General features: G+C 45.4%; 1 protein-coding gene across 1 annotated transcript in view; it reads left to right on the top strand.

The window, feature by feature from the left end:
* LAMA4 (laminin subunit alpha 4) overlaps nucleotides 1–20,156 on the top strand; it is a 225,100-nt gene that overhangs the window by 130,196 nt on the left and 74,748 nt on the right. Inside the window, exons 21-25 of the mRNA XM_030199221.1 lie at nucleotides 2,457–2,621; nucleotides 8,243–8,388; nucleotides 8,796–8,958; nucleotides 16,532–16,665; nucleotides 16,808–16,979. Of these exons, the coding sequence (XP_030055081.1) occupies nucleotides 2,457–2,621; nucleotides 8,243–8,388; nucleotides 8,796–8,958; nucleotides 16,532–16,665; nucleotides 16,808–16,979 (780 nt within the window). The remainder of the gene's footprint in view (nucleotides 1–2,456; nucleotides 2,622–8,242; nucleotides 8,389–8,795; nucleotides 8,959–16,531; nucleotides 16,666–16,807; nucleotides 16,980–20,156) is intronic.

The following is a 20,156-nucleotide window of genomic DNA, read 5'->3' as shown; positions in this document are numbered from 1 at the left end:
CCCCCTTAATGTGGCATCCTGAAGCTGCTGCCCCCCATCTTAGAATAACATCAGCAAGAGGTCACAGTAATGCTCTGTGCTGAGGAGAAAACCAGGAGAAGAATCTCCCAATATGCTTAGAAACAGATAGAACATAGTAAATGATGGCAGATAAAGACCTGTACGGTCCATCCAGTCTGCCCAACAAGATAAACTCATTTTACATGGTATGTGATACTTTATACCTGAGTTTGATTTGTCCTTGCCTTTCTCAGGGCAGAGACCGTAGAAGTCTGACCAGCACTGTTCTTGTACTAAAAGTTCTGAAGATTCTGGAATCCTAAAGAGTTACAAGATTCCGGAATCCCAATTAGCAGCAACATTCCATGTAGAATCCCAAAGAGTAACATAGTAACATAGTAAATGACGGCAGATAAAGACCTGAACGATCCATCCAGTCTGCCCAACAAGATAAACTCATTTTACATGGTATGTGATACTTTATACCTGAGTTTGATTTGTCCTTTCCATTCTCAGGGCACAGACCGTAGAAGTCTGCCCAGCACTGTTCTTGTACTAAGTTCTGAAGCTAACAACGAAGCCCCTTAAAATTTACACTCCAGCCCCTCCATATCTATTCAGTCACAATCAGGGCACAGACTGTAAAAGTCTGCCCAGCACTGTTCTTGAGCTTTCCATATCTATTCAGTTACAATCAGGGGTTTGCCACCCAATCTCCGCTAAGATTCCGTGGATCCATTCCTTCTAAATAGGATTCCTTTGTGTTTATCCCACATGTTTGAATTCTGTTACTGTTCTCATCTCCACCTCCTCCTGCGGGAGGACATTTCACATATCCACCACTCTCTCCGTGAAAAAATACTTCCTGACATTACTCCTGAGTCTGCCCCCCTTCAACCTCATTTCATGTCCTCTAGTTCTACAGCCTTCCCATCTTTGGAAAAGGTTTGTTTACGGATTAATACCTTTCAAATATTTGAAGTGGATCATCTGAGCTTTATTAGCCAGATCCACAGGGCTAGTGCAATGATATTAAATGCCTTGTGCTCCCCCCCCCCCCCCCCCCCCCCCCCCCATTAACCTTTAGAGCCCCTGACTCCCCTCTCCCAACATAAATAATCACCCTAAATAAGCTACTTGAAACCTGCCCATCCTCCCTGCTGGCAAAAGTAACTCCTGTGTGTGTTTGATGTCATGACCTAGCATTTGGCTTTGCTGTTTAGGGTGCCGATGAAAGCCATTAGAGCCATTAGAGCCATACCAGCGCTCGCATTTTACCAGCGCAGAATGATCAGAGGGGTCTAGCGCGGCAAACAATGAGCATGCCAGGCTTTAGAGCAGACAGCATGCAAATGTAGTCAAGCTTATTTAAATGAGGGCATTTTGTATGTATTCCTGCCCAATGATCAGAAAAGACAAAGGTGCCTTACCGCTGGAAAAAATAAGATCAGGTCGGAGCAGGCGGAAGAGAGGATTTCTCATGATTCTTTCTGCAAAATCTGCTGGCTTTGATTGTTTTTGGAAGCCCACGGAAGCTCTTAAGCGCTGGTTCTGAGAAACAGGAGACCCGAATTTGAAGCGCATATTGGCGTTCTTGTTCTGCGTCTAAATTTAAAGCAGCCATTCTTAAAAAGAAACCCAAAGCCCACATTGGCATCTGTTACTTGCCTCTAAATATACGTGTCCAGAAAAAAAAATGTAAAACACCTATATGTAGGCTGCAGAGAACAGACTCCAACGTGCACTTCGTGTTCGGGTTTTACAAGGCACAGGAGCCAAGCTTACCGTGGAACTCTTCTGCGCATGCTCCAAGCACAATCCTCCCATGTCAAAGTGCTGAGCTCCCTAATGTTCAAAGCTATGAGCGCGCCTATATTTGCATCTCATTAGCTTTGAGAATTAGGCCGTTATTTTTCTGCGTTGTCCCGGTGGTATTTTTATGGTGCTGTTCAGAACAGTGCAGGACTTTTGATCATCGGCCCATGGGTGACTGCCTAGTTGTACCTGGTTGGTCCAGCCCTGCAGACCCTGTGGATCACCCTTTAGAAACAGATGCCCCCCACACCCACTCTCCATGAGACTTATCAGTCTTGTCTGGCAAATCTTAGCCTGTGGGTAGGGGGAACAGGCAACTAACACTCCTGCAGCTCAGGGGTCCCAATCCTTTTTCCCGCTGGACAACTCTCTGCTTTCCCCCTGCTCTGTCACTGACTCACTGTGTGACCCTGGACGTGAAACCAGTGATATTAAGGCACTAAACGGAGAAGTTATGCATTTAAAGCTAGATCTGCTTAGCTGGACTAGTCTAAAGTATAGAAGTGTCACCACATTGGCCAATCATACAGCACAGACGAATATGAAAACCATTAAACGCCACGCTTAATTTCATGCACTGGTCAACCCCTTTGAATATTGCACCCATTATTTTTATTAATATTGTACCTTTTCATCTCCAGGTTCAAGTCTCCATGAAGTTTGAAGGTCAGTCGGCGGTTGAGGTCAATTCTAAGGTTGACCTTTCTGAGCTGAAGGCCTTCTCCTCCATGAGCCTCTATATGAAGCTGCCAGGGAAAGAGGTGCAGCAGGAAGACCGGTTTATCATGTACCTGGGCAGCAGGAAAGTGAGTGAGCCTCTGGGCTAAAGAACTTAACTCCTGATGTCTTCTGATGAGTCCTGGTGGCAGGGTTTGAAATGGAGGGAAGCTGTGGCAGAATGGGCAGGGAATGAGGGAGAGCATGCCCACTCATTCTGCTCATCCATGAAACAGCTACTCGCTACAGAGCATACCACCCTCACAGTTAATGAAGCCAACCAGCTCTATATGCTTCAGGGGCTTTACCTCCTGCCCTTCCTTTTACCTCTATTAGTATTATAAAGGGCAGAGACCCTCCAAAATGGAAATAAGACCACTTAAAATAAGGCAGATTCCTCATTATTTAAATACAGGATTCCTACTAAGCTGTTGCTTTTCCCCCTCCCCTGGCTTAAAATCATGACTAAAACTGGCATTCCTTCAAAAAATGTGTTTGTGATCTGGATTCCCCCTTCCACATCCCCAATGAAACTAAGAACATAAGAATAGCCCTACTGGGTCGGACCAATGATCCATGTAGCTCGGTATCCTGTTTCCAATAATGGCTAATCCAGGTCACGAGTACCTGGCAGAAACCCAAATAGTGGCAACATTCTATGCTACCAATTTCAGGGCAAGTAGTTGCTTCCCCCATGTCTATCTCAACAGACTATGGACTCAGGAACTTATCCAAACCGTTTTAAAACCCAGATATGCTAACCGCTGTTATCATATCCTCTGGCAATGAGTTCCAGAGCTTAACTATTCGCTGAGTGAAAAAATATTGTTGCCACCCCTCTCGGCTGGACTGTAGTGATGTGCTCCCAGATACCTGATGGTTGTAGTCGTGGCGAATATCCAGGGAACACCCACTCACAGCCGAGGGAGTGGAACAAATAAACTAACCTCGTCCTTTACTCTCAAAGAATAAAGGAGGAAAAGATGCTAAATTTAGGATTTGTTCCTGAACTGGAAGAACCGCACCTTCAGATTTACAAATTATCTTTTTCTTTATTGAATACAAATGCAAACAAATTGTCATTCAAATAAACTCAAATTCACAATTAGTGTGTGGCTTAATAGAACTGCAATAACATATTCAACATTCAAATGTAGTTTTACATGGATACCCTTAACTTTTTCTGTTTCTTTCAACAAAATCACCTAAAAAGGCAGAAAAGAACCTTTTCAGATAAATATTTAAATTGTCTTTTTATCAAAATCAGATATTTGTTTGAATACTCTTTCCTTGCTATTGTTGTGAGAATTTGAGTCTTTATGGTATTCTGGATGTTTGTGCAAGGATCTCACTTGAACCCAGAACACTTAAGCAGGTCAGGAAAACATGGATTTTTTTTTTATATTTGATGATGTTCTGTTCTTTAGTTTTCCCTTAAGATGTTGTGAAAAAATAATATATTCCTTTCAACACCCTTGGCAATGTCACTTAGCTGTAATTTAATTTATTTAGGTGATGTCTTTCTTGCGTTGGAGCTCAGCTGGAAATCCAGCAGAGGATAATTCACCGATCTCTTCTCCCTAAACCTCACTTATAAAGAACTGGGTGCAAAACCTTAAAACTGCCTGAGCTGGATCAGGAACAGACTCTACTCTGGTGACAATTAATCAGTTCTCAATACTGTGGCCACACTCTCTAATTGAAATAAAATAAGTTAAAGGTTTTCTCACTACAAAACCTATTTCTCACTGTTGTTTCCCTAGTCTAAACTGTTGCAGAAGAAGACTTTTGCACTGCATTCAGGGATCTCACACAGTAACCCATTCCATATTCAAATGGTGATTGAACATTCCATCTCACAGACTTCCCATAAAAACATAACATTTCCCTGCACAGCTATCAGATCTATCTTGAGAATACAGCACACTCATACACAGGCAGTGCTGGATTTTCTTTATTCTGAAGTCAGATTCCAAACCTTGCTTGCACTGAACTCAGAACTCTCACAAACAACACCCCCTCCCCACAGACACCGCTTAATGGTTTCTTTTTTTCTTTTTTTTTCAAATATCCAATTCACCTCTCAGTCCTTCCCCTAAATTCCCTTAGAACTCAACCATTCCATTCACTGCATGCAGGGACATACCTCTGTTTCACTCCAAACCAAACTAAATTTGGTTTAAAATTTCTCACAGCTTTCCATAAGTACAACTCTCTCTCACCCAAAACACATCAGTTTTCCCCACATGCATTCAGCAACACAGCCATGAAAAAGGCAGTCTGTCTATTTAAGTACTCACTTCAAAGCTCAAATCATCTCCTTCTCAGTACCAAGGCTCACCTTCACTCACTTTCAATATCAAAGTACCCCTTTTCAATGTCACATTTCACTTTAAACTCATAAAATATACTTTTATTTCTTACATTTCACACAGACACACACCATATGTTTTTTCCTTTCCCAGCCTTCCCTTGCTCTCTCTGCCTGGCAACTCCCCCCTCCACCCCCCACCAGTGTTGCCAGGTGGGCGGTTTTCCACGACCCGCCGTGGGAAATTTTTGCCCGCGGCGGGTTGCGGTTTTATGGGCTTCTTTTGAGTCTTTTGGGCGGTTTTTAAAGCGGTTTTTTCGGCCACGGGGGGCGGGGTTAGTGACGATTTGGGTGGGGTTAGCGACGTTTTGGGCGGGGCCGATGATGGGGGAGGCGGGGCCGATGACGGGGGAGGCGGGGCCGATGATGGCGGGGGCGGGGTTGATGACGGCGGGGGCGGGGGTGATGACGCGGGGGTGGGGGTGTCAGGGGCGGGGTTTGACTTTGGGCGGGTTTTGGGCTGGATTTGGGCTCGTTTGGGTGGGAAAAAATTTTTCCACCTGGCAACCCTGCCCCCCACCCTAGAGGAAGGGACATCTGACCTCACTCAACCAATCAGCTTGTCAGCTAAAGACTGTTTTTTTCCCTATGATCTGTTTAGAATCTCCCTCCCCCATAGAAGTAAATGCACAACTTCCTATACAAAGAATTTCAAAGTCAATTTTAACCTGAACTTGTACCCAAATCAGCAAGAAACATATTATAGTACAATCCCCACCTAATCATGGTTTATTTCTTTTGTAAAATAAAACCATATTTAAGAAACACCTCACACTTTCTCCTAACTCCATTAATAATTCCCAAACTAACTTTAAACCTTTTCCAGCCAGCAGCATCCACCAAAACCCTTTCACAGCCCCCCCCCCCCCCCCAGAGCCCCAGGAAAAAACATTTAATATATGTTACCATATATTACAATATTTCCTCTAATTTGTTTTAAAAGTATTTCCATGTAATTTCATTGAGTGTCATCTGTTCTGTACCTCAATCATGTCCCCCTCTCAGCCGTCTCTTTTCCAGGCTGAAGAGGTCTCCAATAACAGATGCAGTCATGATTTGAAGGCACGACTAGGAGATGTGGCCATGCTGACATTTTTCTTGAGTCTGCCCCCCTTCAGCCTCATTTCATGTCCTCTAGTTCTACCGCCTTCCCGTCCGCTTGAAATACCATTTCCGACACCAGTATCCCACCCAAATCTTCCTCGGTGAAGACCGAAGCAAAGAATTCATTCAATCTCTCCGCTACGTCTTTGTCTTCCTTGATTGCCCCTTTTACCCCTCGGTCATCCAGTGGCCCAACCGATTCTTTTGCCGGCTTCCTACTTTTAATATACCGAAAGGAAGAGACGGCTGAGGGGAGACATGATAGAGGTATATAAAATAATGAGTGGAGTGGAACAGGTGGATGTGAAGCGTCTGTTCACACTTTCCAAAAATACTAGGACTAGGGGCAGTGGTGTGCTGGTAAATGTTTAACAACAGGCTCTCTCCCCGGTCCCCCTCTGCGCCCCCCCCCCCCCCGGTCCCCTCTGTGCCCCCCCCCCCCCCGTCCGCCTCTGCGCTCCCCCCCCCCCAAATTGCAGAGCTGGCTATAGCCGGGGAGAGAGCCTGGGGGGGGGGGGTGGCAATGCATTACTCCAGAAAAAAAAATTAAATGATCCCAGGTTCCAATCTAATTCATGTTTAATGTGCGATAAAATGCCATAAATAAGTAAATATAAACTTTTAATGTTGAGCACCTGATTCTCAAATTGGACATATTCCAAACACTATAATGAAAATAAAATGATTTTTTTCTACCTTTGTTGTCTGGTGACTGTTTTTCTGATCATGCTGGCCCAGTATCTAATTCTGCTGCTATCTGTCCTCTTAACTCCGTTTTCAGGGCTTCCTTTCCATTTATTTATTTCCTTTCCTCCTTTCTTCTTCATTTCTGGTCCTCAGCTTCTGCCTATTTTCTTCATCCATGTGCAGTTTTTCTCTTCCTTTTCCCTCATCTCATCTCCTTCCTCACTCTTCCCTCCCCTCCATCCATGTCCAGTATTTCTTCTCTCTCCCCTCATCTCCCCTGCCCTCCATCCACCCATGTCCAGCAACCCTTCTCTCCCCCTGCCCTCCATCCACCCATGTTCAGTGACCCTCCTCTCCCCTGCCCTCCATCCACCCATGTCCAGCAGTGACCCTCCTCTCCCCTGCCCTGCATGCACCCATACCCAGCGACCCTTCTCTCCCCTGCCCTGCATGCACCCATACCCAGTGACCCTCCTTTCCCCTGCCTCCATCCACCCATGTCCAGCAGTGACCCTCCTCTCCCCTGCCCTGCATGCACCCATACCCAGCGACCCTTCTCTCCCCTCCATCCACAAATGCCCAGCGACTCCCTTTTCTCCCTTGCCACCCCCTCCCGAGTTGTTCGGCGAATTCTTCTCCCTCCCTCCGGATCCGGTCCCTCACGTCACCGATCTGACTCTTTGAATTCTTCGGGGCAGGCAGTCTTGCCTGCCCGCTGCCAGCATTGACTCTCCCCCGCTGGTACTGCCGGTTCGCGCTTCAAAATGGCCGCCGAGACTTACAAGGACGGCCTCCAAGACTTCAGCAGAAGTCTCGCGAGGCCGCCTCTGGAAGTCTCGGCGGCCATTTTTAAAGCGCGAACCGGTAGCGCCAGCTGGGGAGAGTCAGCGCTGGCAGCGGGCAGGCAAAACTGCCCGCCCCGAAGAATTTGAAGAGTCAGGTCGGTGACATGAGGGACCGGATCCGGAGGGAGGGAGGGAGGAGAGCCGGCTCGCGCGTTTCAACAACCAGCTCGCAAGAGCCGAGCAAAGTTAACAACCGGTTCTTGTGAGCCGGTGCGAGCCGGCTCCAGCACACCACTGACTAGGGGGCATGCGATGTAACTACAGTGTAGTAAATTTAAAACAAATCGGAGAAAAATTTTCTTCACCCAACGCATAAACTCTGGAATTCATTTCCGGAGAACGTGATGAAGGTGGTTAGCTTAGCAGAGTTTAAAAGGGGTTAGACAGTTTCCTAAAGGACAAGTCCATAAACCGCTACTAAATGGACTTGGGAAAAATCCACAATTCCAGGAATAACATGTATAGAATGTTTGTACGTTTGGGAAGCTTGCCAGGTGCCCTTGGCCTAGATTGGCCGCTGTCATGGACAGGACGCTGGGCTCGATGGACCCTTGGTCTTTTCCCAGTGTGGCATTACTTATGATTGTACCAGGAAATAATTTGGCTAAATGGGTCTTATGGTCCTTATCTGGAATCATAATCTGTTTGTCTCTCCTTCCTTTATGTCCTGCGTGCCCTGAGTGACCTTCCTTCTCTCTTTCAGGCTGGAGGGGACTATATGGGGCTAGCCATTAAGTCCGATAATCTGGTTTATGTCTATAACCTCGGTAGTGAGGATGTGGAGATACCTCTGGACTCAAAGCCTGTCAGCTCCTGGCCTGCATATTTCAGCCTCATCAAGATTGAAAGGTAAGAGCTCCTGTATCCAGTGCTAGGACACTGGAACAAGTATCCTGGCTGAGTTTGGGCACTAAGACAGTCTTCTGGCTCAGCTCAGATGCCGAGGCAGTGTCATGGCTGAGTTTGGGAACTGAGAGAGCACATGGCTGAGTTTGGACATAGAGGCAGAGACCTGATTCAGCTCAAGCACCAGGATGCTATCATGGTTGCAGACTTGAGCACTGTCATGGCTGAGCTTAGGCAATGGGGCAGTGTAATGGCTGTTGAGTTTGAGCATTGGGGCAATGAGTATAGGCCATATGGTCTTTCTATGAGTTCTGTCATGGCTGAACTTGGACTTTGGGATAGTTCATATCACTAACTGATAGCGGCTAGAGGCTCCTCTGTTCCATGTGGCTCTTTCCTTCCTTTCACAGGGTTGGACGGCATGGCAAAGTGCTCCTGACACTGCCAAGTCCCAGCAGTACAGCTGAAGAGAAGTTCATCAAAAAGGGGGAGGCACCAGGTAACGACTCCCTGCTGGACCTGGATCCAGATGACACTGTCTTCTATGTGGGGGGAGTACCAGAAGACTTCCAGGTGCGTACCACGGACTTCCTAGTGACAGATACCCCAATAGGTAGGGCTGCCATCTTTCTAGCTTTGGCATGAAGCCTCCAAGCTTTAACCACCCAACTCGGGGTTCTGGGTCAAGTACCACTGCTTTACTCTGGCAGTCGATGATTCACAGTGGCATCATAGTACAGAGATACTGGCAGGTTGGCAATGTCCCTCTTCTCCATGGACAAACAGAATAGCTAATGCGCACAGACAAGTGACACCATCTGATGGAGCTTGTGCAGGAGAAAGGCATCTCCAGCCTTTGAAATACTCTACTGTGTGGGTGTCCAAGTTCCTGCATCCCATCATTGTTTAGCACCACCTCAGCCTTGTTATTTTCACAGTGCTGTTTGAATGAACTTGCTGTTTTCTCCTCAGACAGAGGTTAAAAAAATGTATTGATTATTGTTGTGCATGGACCTCTTGTGTTTATCTCTAGTATCCTTTGCAAGGTTTTTCAATTATGTTTTTCTTTTTTTTTTTTTTTATTTTATTTTTATTAATTTTAATAATATACATCAAGACAATAATTTTGAATAGCAGTTTTTCAAATTCTAGGAAACGTTTCCGAAGAAAATACATATGTATTGCCAATACCATTGTACTAAACCTCAACAGGCAATCATTTCATTAAAAAAACTCTCTTGGCTCCGAAGATGTTTGGAGATTATTCCATCCCACAACTAAAGATTTTTTCCTTCTTTTCTGCCCCACATTTAAGACATTCAAGGATAGATTACGTGTTAGTGTCTGAGACTCTCATCACCTTTATTACAGAATCCTCCATTTACAACCATTTCTATCACTGTATTTGGAGTTACTCCTCCTAATACGCATAATTCCTGGAGATTTAACACAGAGCTACTTAAAGATGAATCCTTTCTTGATCTGCTAAAAAGCCACAATAGACTACCTTGATAACAATGGTCTTCAAGATTATCCTATACATATCTGGTGGGATGTTTACAAGGCCAATATACGAGGTATCATAACAAATTGTTTTGTCAGTATAATCAAAAAAAAAAAAAGAAATGGATTCAATTGAACAAACAAATCCCTGGAGAATTAATATTTACGCTCCCAAGAACATAACACATGCCAAAAACTCCTTGATGCCAAATTTAAATTCAACATGATTTTAAGTACGGACTCTCTTCAATCTTGATACAAAAATCTTCATACTATGCTGAAAATGACAAAGCGGGTCATATGTTAGCTCAATACTTTAAATCCAAAACTAATCGAACTGACTGGGAAAAGAAGTGGAATGTACTCTCTCTAAAAAGGAATGGGACTTAAATTGGACAAAAACCACGAGTCTATCCCTCTCGTTTCTACAATCTACCTACATCATCCTGCACAGAACCTACTGGACTTCAGTTAAACTAGCTAAATTACCACATAATATACCAGATATTTGCTGGTCCTGTCACTCCGGAGTGGGCTCTCTCATCCACATGTTATTTCATTGTCCAAACTTGTCTTCCTACTGGACTTCCATCTTGAATAAAATGGAATTGATATTTTCCCTTCATGTCACCCTTTCATTCAAAATTCTTAATTCTGAAATCATCTACTCCAAGCCTTTATCATTTTGGTCGCTCTTCTTTGAACCTTTTCTAATTCCACTATATCTTTTTTGAGATACGGTGACCAGAACTGAACACAATACTCAAGATGTGCACTATGGAGCGATACAAAGGCATTATAGTATTTTTGGTCTTATTCACCATCCCTTTCCTAATAATTCCTAGCATCGTGTTTGCTTTTTTGGCTGCCACCGCACATTGAGCAGAAGATGTCAGCGTATTATCTAGAACGACACCCAGATCTTTTTCTTGAGCGCTGACCCCGAAGGTGGTCCCTAACATCAGGTAACTATGATTCGGATTATTCTTGCCAAATTTCTTCCTCAATTTAGAGCAGCTGGATCCTGTTGTCCTTCATCTCTATGTAACCCCCCTGTTGTATGGGGTTACTGAGAGGATATAGCCCTGATAGAAGGTCACCGGGGGCAGTATACTGGAGGTCCCTGGGTGGGAAGTAAGCCCAGCCTTAGGGGACGGGTTAGGAAATAAAATGCAGGAAAATGGTGTTGCAAAGGGGATGAATAACTGGGGCTCGGGTGGAGTGTGGTCTACCCCTGGCTGAGGCAAGACCTTCGGGGTGGCAACCCAAAAGGAGAAGACAGATACAAGGAGTCTAGACCGGATGGGTTTTTAATGAAATTACCACCTGACCGATTCATTGCAGATCTTACATCCCATCTATACTACATGTTCCAACAAGGTTTATTCCCCCAAGGCAGGGGCATAGCTACCCAATTTCAGCTCTGGCCCGCCCACCCACTCTTCCTCAAGGCCCGCGCCAGCCCCAGCTCCCATTGCCAGTGACGTAAGAGACGGGAGGAGCCTGCAGAGCCAGCAGCCAATGCTTCGAGGCTGCCTGCGGTGCCGCGTTTTTTTTAAACATTTTTTCTCGTCGCGTTAGCGTTGGCGCTCAGCTCAGTCAGCTGAGCGCTTCTTCTTTTTGTAGCGCCGGCCCTGCTGCTCATCAGGAAAAGCAGCAGTGGCTGGCAATGGGAGCTGGGGCTGGTGGGCCTGAATCGGGAGAGGGAAAACGGATGGCAGGATGGGGAGAAAGAGGGAAAACGGAAGGATGGGGAGAGAAAGAGGGAAAACAGATGGGAGGATGGCAGAGAAAGAGGGAAAACGGAAAGATGGGGAGAGAAAGAGGGAAAACAGATGGAAGGATGGGGAGAGAAAGAGGGAAAACGGAAGGATAGGGAGAGAAAGAGGGAAAACAGATGGGAGGATGGCAGAGAAAGAGGGAAAACAGATGGAAGGATGGGGAGAGAAAGAGGGAAAACGGAAGGATAGGGAGAGAAAGAGGGAAAACATATGGAAGGATGGCAGAGAAAGAGGGAAAACGGAAGGATAGGGAGAGAAAGAGGGAAAACAGACGGAAGGATGGCAGAGAAAGAGGGAAAGCAGACGGAGGGATGGGGAGAAAGAAGGTACACTGAACAGAAAAGGGTAGAGAGATAGACACTGGTTAGAAGGAGGGAGAGAGACATTAGATGGAAGGATCAGGAGAGAGGGTAGATGGATGGAAGGATGGGGAGAGAAAGAGGGAAGATGCTGGATGGAAGGGTAGGGAGAAAGAGGTGACAATGGATGGAAGGATGCAGAAAGAAAGAGGGGAGACTATTGGAAGGATGGGGAGAGAGAGGGGAGACACTGGAAGGATGGGGAGAGAAAGAGGAGAGCTGCTGCATGGAAAGAGGGAGTAGTGAAAGATTGGAGAATAAGAGGAAGGGGCATGGGGAGAACAAGGGTGAGAAAAAGATGAAAAGCCATAAGTAGATGAAGGAAATTAAAGAATGGATAGTAAGAATGAATTAAATCAGGACAGAGAGAGAGAGGCAGAAAAATATTGAAGAAAGCTAAGAAAAAGGAGAGAAAAATGACAAATGGCCAGGAAACCCTGGCAGAAGAGTTAAGCGAAAACGAAGGAAAGCAGAATCTAGAGACTGGGAGCAACACAATGAGAAAAAGTAAATGGCCATACAACAAAGGTAAAGAAAATAATTTTATTTTTAATTTAGGATAAAGTAATATGGTGTTAATAAAGTTTCAGAGACCAATACTTCCTTCCTTAGGTCAGGAGAGGATACTGTAACGGCATTATACTGACCTGAGGCAGGAGGTTTTGGCCTCTGAAAGCTCACTGAAAAGGATTAGGCTATTAAATAAATTGTCTGAAATCGGATCCATTGAAAAGCAGCACTTTACCCTGTGTGACAAATGCATCTGAGTGTGACTACATTTTGCTAGGGGGTGGGGGGGGGAGAGAGAAAATTTTGTGCCCACCCACTTTGGGTTCAGGCCCACCCAAAATTGGCAGTCTGGCTATGCCACTGCCCCAAGGACAAAAGCAACAGTTTACTTACACCATTACCAAAAGACACCAAGAAGAAATCAAATGATATTACCAACTATCATCCTGTGGCATCCATCCCACTGACAACCAAATTGACGGAAAGTATCGTAGCCAAACAACTCATGGAATATCGACAAATTCTCAGTACTTCATGAATCACAATCCGGTTTCAAACCCCTCCATAGTACAGAAACTGTACTGGTATCTCTCCTTGCCAAATTCAAGCAAGAAATTGCACTAGGTAAAAACATTCTCCTACTTCAATTTGACATGTCTAGCGCATTCGATATGGTAGACCACAATATACTACTAAGTATACTCGACAGGATAGGAATCGGAGGGAATATACTCAAATGGATCAAGGGGTTCCTAACCACAAGGTCATATCAAGTAAAGTCAAACTCCAACATCTCTCCACCCCTTTCCCCCTCCCCGCTGACATCTTGCATCTAACCTCTCCCACTCCCTTGATCGCTGTTGGTAGCGGCGCTGCAGCGATTACAACAGTCTGCCTCGGACTTCCCTGCCACATGTCCCACCTATGCGGAACAGGAAATTGTACCAGAGGAGGCTGGACGTGTAGCAGGGAAGTCCGAGGCTCCGAGGCAGACTGCTGTTATTGCTGGCTGCAGTGCCGCTACCGGCAGCGATCAACGCAAGTGCAAGGGATAATCGGACTGTGAGGAGGAAGGAAAAGGGAGAGACGCTGAAACCGGGATGGGGGTGGGGTGACAAAAGGAGAAAGATGGAGGTACTGTTCTGCTGGACCTTTGGGAGGAGAGAGGTGATGGAACCATGTGGGTAGGGGTGAATGGAGAGCAGGAGGAGGATCTACAGGATGGAGGGAGAGAGGTGCAGGTCCTGCTGTGCTGGATATTTGTGGGGGGGGGGGGGATGATGGACAGAGAGGAAGAGGTGCTGGATTGGGGGGGAGAGGGGATTGTTAGATGTGGATTAGCTGGTAGGAGGGAAGAAGGGAGACTGGACTTGGGGAAAGGGGGAGAGACACTGGACCGTGAATGGATGGTAGGAATTGAGAGCCAGACATATTGGCCCCAGTAGGGGATGTAGGAGGAAGGGAAGAGAAAAGAGAGTGTCATGGAGACAGAGAAGCGAGATTCTGGTCATTGAGGGAGCATAGAGACAGGGACACAAAGGGACAATGCTGGACAGAGAGGGGATAAGGACACACAGGGACAATGCTGGGAGGGAAAAAGGGATATTGGAAGATGCTGGACATAGGGTGAGTAAGAAGACAGGGGAGATGCTGGAAATGGGGAGGTAAGAAAAAGATGGAGGGGTGCTAGACATTGTATGGGGATGGGGACAAAGAGGGGAGATGCTGGACATGGGAGAAATAATGATATAATGGAGAAGCTGACATGGAAGAGAAGGGGACATGGAGGGATGCTGGATTGAAGTAAGGGAAGGAGGATATGCTGGACAGAAGAGGGCGAGAGAAAGAGAATATACTGGCCACAGGAGTGAAAATTGGGAGAGAGGGTGCTGTATAGAAGGGAAGAAATAGAAAGAAAGGGTGTTGGAAGAGGGGAGAGTTAGCAAAAAAAAAAAACAGGAATAACAGGATGAAGAATGGGATGATTGGAGTGAGGGACATGAAAAGCTGTAGGTAGATGTAGTTGAATAAAGGAGATTGAATACTACAAATGAAGTCTGAGCAGACTGAGAGAGAGAAAAATAAATGAAGGAAAGCTGAAGGGAAAAGATCAGTTAGAGATGGATATAGGAGAAGAAGTGAAAAGACAGGAAGGGAGAAAAAAAATAGGAGATGGACTGGAGATCTTGTAAAGAAAGTTAAGGAAAGCAGAAACAGGATGGGCAGGGGAGAGAGGAGAATTGCTGGACATCAGGGATTGATGGAGGGGACAGGGGAGAGAGGAAATTTGCTGGAGATGGATGGATGGAGAGAAGGGCAGGGGAGAGAATAGAAATTGCTGGACATGGAGCGGAGAGCAGGGGAAGGAGAATTGCTGGACATGGATGGATGGAGGAGAGGGCAGGGGAGAATGGAGAGTTGCTGGGCATGAATGGATGGAGGGGAGGGCAGGGGAGAGAGGAGAATTGCTGAACATGGATGAATGGAGGGGGCAGGGGACAGAGGACATTTGCTGGATATGGGTGGATGGAGGAGAGGGCAGGGGAGAATGGAGAGTTGCTGGACAGATGGATGGAGGGAGGGGAGAAAAGTCAGGAAGGAGATGCACATGGATGGAGGGGAGGGAAGAGAGGAGAAATGCTGGACATGGATGGAGTGGAGGGCAGGGAAGAGAGGAGAAATGTTGGACAAGGATGGAGGGAAGGAAAGACAAAGGAAGGAGATGCACATGGATGGAGGGGAAGGAAGAGAGGAGAAATGCTGGACATGGATGGAGGGAAAACTGCTGAGTTTAAGGGCTGGTTTGGAACACGTTGAGGGCAGATACTGAAACTCGAGGAAGGATAGGAACAGGGCTACAGATGATAGACAGAACGCATAAGGACATAGGAGGATGGTGGACATGGTGAGAGAAAAAATATCAAATGGAAAGAAGACACTGCATGAAACAGAAGACACTGGGACCAAAGCGAATAGATCAGACAACAAAGGTAGAAAAAAGTATTTTATTCAGAATTTATTAATTGGAATATGTCAGCTTTTGGAAATGTGAATCTGTGATATTTTGCATGTAAGTTTCAATTTTTCTGGTATTGCTGCATGCTGAGTCTGACTTCTTGAGGTAACTTTCCAGTTCAGTATTTTGCCTTCATATTTTTTTGATTTCTAGTTCCTTGTGTCATCTGTTGTGTCATGTGTTTTTCATGTGTGATCAAGGTGCAGTATTCTGCTAGCGTGTAGTATTTGCAGCCCTTTTTGTTTTGCTTTTTTTCACGAGGTAGTGTATTGGTGTTTTAGAGCCTGGTGTAATTACAGTTCTGCCTTTTCACACATAAGGTTGTAGCTCGTCCTGTCCTTGGAATTAGTGTTGTTATGGTTTGGTAAGGTTATGAGTGTGTTTTTGCACAAGTTTGTGTATAGCATTTTGCAGTGGAGAGATTATGTGTTGGCCTTACTGAGGTGGCACCAAAACATCAGAAAGGGTGTAGAGCCTAAATCATGACACACTACCTCTTGAAGGATCTACATATAGAGCCTATGCATTTCTAAGGTCAACACTGGCATGGTATGGGAAAGGGGGTGGGGAAATACTACTGGAGAGGAAGAGGGAATTCTGGGTAAGGAGGAAAGAAGGAAGGAAGAGCTGGCTTGATATCTCATACATATTCATTATGGTTATTCCCCAAAAAAGCCAGCTCTTTTTTTCCTTCCTTCCTTCCTCCATATTAGCATATTCATTTGAATATATAGATATAGATATGCAAATGAATATGCTAATATGCTCTGCCCCATCATTTGCCCCCTTAAATGAAACAGTCAAACTACGCCCATGTAAGAACCACAAGTTTTATTCCAAGTAGCTTCAACACCCCAAAGACCAGGAGATGAGTAGGAAAAGCAGGGAATTGGATGCATGCAAAGATTTCTACTGTGACTTTATTCCTGTCTCCACTCAGCCTGAAAATAACTCCCACACTTCCTCTCTCCCCATAGCTGCCGGCCAGCCTGGATCTGCCCGGATTCCACGGCTGCCTGGAACTAGCCACCCTGAATGACGATGTCATAAGTCTGTATAACTTCAGGCACATCTATAATATGGACACTGACACAGCACCTCCATGTCCCAGGTACGGGAACCTCTGCCAGCCAAACTGTAACCTTGCTCTCTGTTCCCCCTCCCCTCAAGGCAGGTTTCAGGACTCCTGATCATATCAGAGATAACTTGATCCCACCATCTGTCCCTCTCCCCCCCCCCCCCCCCCCCCCCAGGAATAAGCTGGTGTTCACGCAGAGCCGGGCCTCAAGTTACTTTTTTGATGGATCCGGATACGGGGCTGTGAGGAACCTGGAGAGGAGAGGACGCTTCAGCCAGGTCACGCGCTTTGATGTGGAGGTTCGAACCCCTGTGGACAATGCCTTGGTGCTACTGATGGTCAACGGGGTAAGAATTTATTTGTTGATAAAATCATTTTATATCCTCTGCTTGCATATGGCTTTCAAGATGGTGTACAATGTTCAAAATAAACCAAATTCAAATAAAAAGATCAGTAACAGATATAAGCAGCCTTCACATAAAATTTTTGGGGATCTGTATCATGACATGTGTTATATGCCTGGGCCATTATTTTCTTTCTGATTTTCCATAACGAATTCACCCTCTCGTCCTCACATTCAGCACTGTGCTATGCCAATAAATACCTAAAACGTTTTACTCTGAAACAAGGGGAAATGTGCTTGGTGATTGTATTTAGAAAGGAGAACGAATGATGTAGAGCGGAAGAAAATCCAATCCAAGAAACCAGTCAAAACTCACAGAATGAAAACTCCAAAGAGACTTTATTAGGACCTAATGAAATCTATTCAGAGTTTTCATTCTGTGCGTTTTGACTGGTTTCTTGGATTGGATTTTCTTCCGCTCTGCATTCGTTCTCCTGGGTGATTTTGTGGAAGGTGTGAACCTCTTCTTTTTTCTTCAGTGTATTTAGAAAGGACCAATTGCTGTGTACTGTGCCTCTGCTCCAAACAGACTGAAAGGATTCAGATCTATCCATATCCGCATTTCTACAATTGATGCAGTTCCACAGGGAAACTCTACAAGGTGTTTCCCTTTGAAATAGACTTGACATCCAATAGATATCAGCCAAAGGGACAAGGCTAGGTCTGAGGAAGGAAAGCATGTTGGGGGGGGGGGGGGGGGGAAGAGGCGCAGTCAGGTCTAGGGGGAGAACCACATGCAGAGGTGTCACCTTGATGTGCGGATGTGTACTCTCACACAAGCGCATTACACCATACACAGGGATTTCACCTTGAAGTTCTTGTGTGTAACCTTCACATGAGCATATTAGAAACATAGAAACATAACGGCAGATAAGGGCCAAATGGTCCATCCATTCTGCCCTTCCTCAGTAACCACTAAATCCTCCTTTTCCTAAGGAATCCCACATGCCTATCCTATACTTTCTTAAATTCTGACAGCCTTTGTCTCTACGACCTCCACCAGGAGGCCATTCCACACATTCACCACCCTTTCCATGAAGGAATATTTTCTTAGATTCCTCATAAGCGTATTTCCTCTCAACTTCTTCCTATGCCCTCTCATTCCAGGGTTTTCCTTCATTTGAAAAAGGTTCCCCTCCTGTATGTTGATTCTACTGAGTTATTCAAACGTCTCTATCATATCCCCTCTCTCCCTTCTCTCTTCCAGCGTATACATGTTGAGGTTCATAAGCTTGTCCCCATATTATGACGGAGAGCATTTACCAATTTTGTAGCCATCCTGTTTATATCTTTCCGTAGGTGAGGGTCTCAAGAATTGCACAGTACTCTAAATGGGGCCTGACTAGAGACTTATACAGGGGCACTATCACCTCTTTTTTCCTGCTGGTCATCCCTCTCCTTATGCACCCGAGCATCCTTCTGGCTTTGACCGTCGCCTTTTCTATCTGTTTGGCCACCTTAAGGTCATCAGACACAGTCACCCCCAAGTCCTTCTCTTCTTTCGTACACAGAAGTACTTCACCCCTGATATTGTAACGTTCCCTTGGATTCTTGTGACCCAAGTGCATGACCTTGCATTTCTTAGCATTAAATTTTAGTTGCCAATTATCAGACCATTCTTCAAGTTTCACCAAATCTTTCCTCATGTCATCCACACCCTCTGGCAAAGCCACCCTATTACAGAGTTTTGTATCATCCGTAAACAGACAAACCTTACCAGACAGCCCTTCCGCAATATCACTCACAAAGGTATTTTAAAAATCCGGCCCGGGTACCAACCTCTACGGTACACCACTGTTAATATCCCTATCCTCAGGGCAAGCTCAATTTACCACTACCCTCTGCCTTCTCCTAGTTAACCAGTTTCCAACCCAGTCAGTCACTTTAGGTCCCATACCGAGGGCACTCAGTTTATTAATCAGTTGCCTGTGCGGAACCGTGTCAAAGGCTTTGCTAAAATCCACGTACACCACATCTAGCGCCCCTCCCACGTCTAACTATTTGGTCACCCAGTCAAAGAAATCAATCAGATTCATCTGACACAACCTGCCTCTAGTGAAGCCATGCTGCCTTGGATCCTGCAGGCCATTTGATTTGAGAAACTTCACGATCCTCTGCTTGAGAAGTGTTTCCATTCGTTTAATCACCACCGAGGTCAGACTGACAGGTCTGTAATTCCCAACTTTCTCTTGTGCAGAGGGACCACATCTGCCCTTCTCCAGTCTTCAGGGACCACACCAGACTCCAGGGAAGCACTGAAGAGGTCAGACAGTGGAGCCACCGGGACATCTAATTCCTTGAATACCCATCAGGCCCCGTCGCTTTGTCTACTTTTAGTTTAGCTAGCTCCTCATGAACACAGTCTTCTGAGAATTGGTCCAGATCTATCATACATCCATTAGCATTTGTTTTCCGTGATCCCACCCCCGGCCTTTCATCCATAAACACAGAACAGAAGCAATTGTTAAGCAGTTCAGCTTTATCCTTATCGGATTCTACATTTTCCTCCCCCTCAGCTTTGAGCCTCAGAATGCTATTATGGCACTTCCTCCTGACACATATTTGAAAAACGTGTTGTCCCCCAATGTTATCGTATCAGCTATATTTTCTTCCATTTGCCTCTTTGCTTATCTTCCTCTTTCTGCGTCATCTTGTAATTTATGAAGGGTAACTTTTTTTCCCTTATCTTGTCAGCATCTACATTTGAGAACCAGAGCGGTCTTCTTTTTCTCTTACTTTCATGTAATTTTCTAACATAAAGGTTTGTTGCCTTTAAAATGGCTCCTTTCAGTTTTACCCACTGCTGATCTACTTCCTTCAGCTGTTCCCATCCAACTAACTCTTCCTTGAGACATTCCCCCATCTCAGCAAAGTTAGTTCTCTTGAAATCTAGGACCTTCAATCTCGAATAAGACCTCTCGTCCTTTGTCTTAATATTGAACCACACCATTCGGTGATCGCTAGATGCCAAATGATCTCACACCGTAACATCAGAAAACTTTTGTCCCCGTTTGTAAGCACAAGGTCTAGAATAGCTCCATCCTGAATCGGTTCTGTTATCCACTGCTGAAACAATTCTTCCTGTAGAGAATCCAAGATTCTTTTGCTCCAATCGACGTCC

This window comes from Microcaecilia unicolor, chromosome 3 (assembly GCF_901765095.1).
Source record: "Microcaecilia unicolor chromosome 3, aMicUni1.1, whole genome shotgun sequence".
Lineage (NCBI taxonomy): Eukaryota > Metazoa > Chordata > Amphibia > Gymnophiona > Siphonopidae > Microcaecilia > Microcaecilia unicolor.
This window is presented reverse-complemented; position numbering and strand designations above follow the sequence as displayed.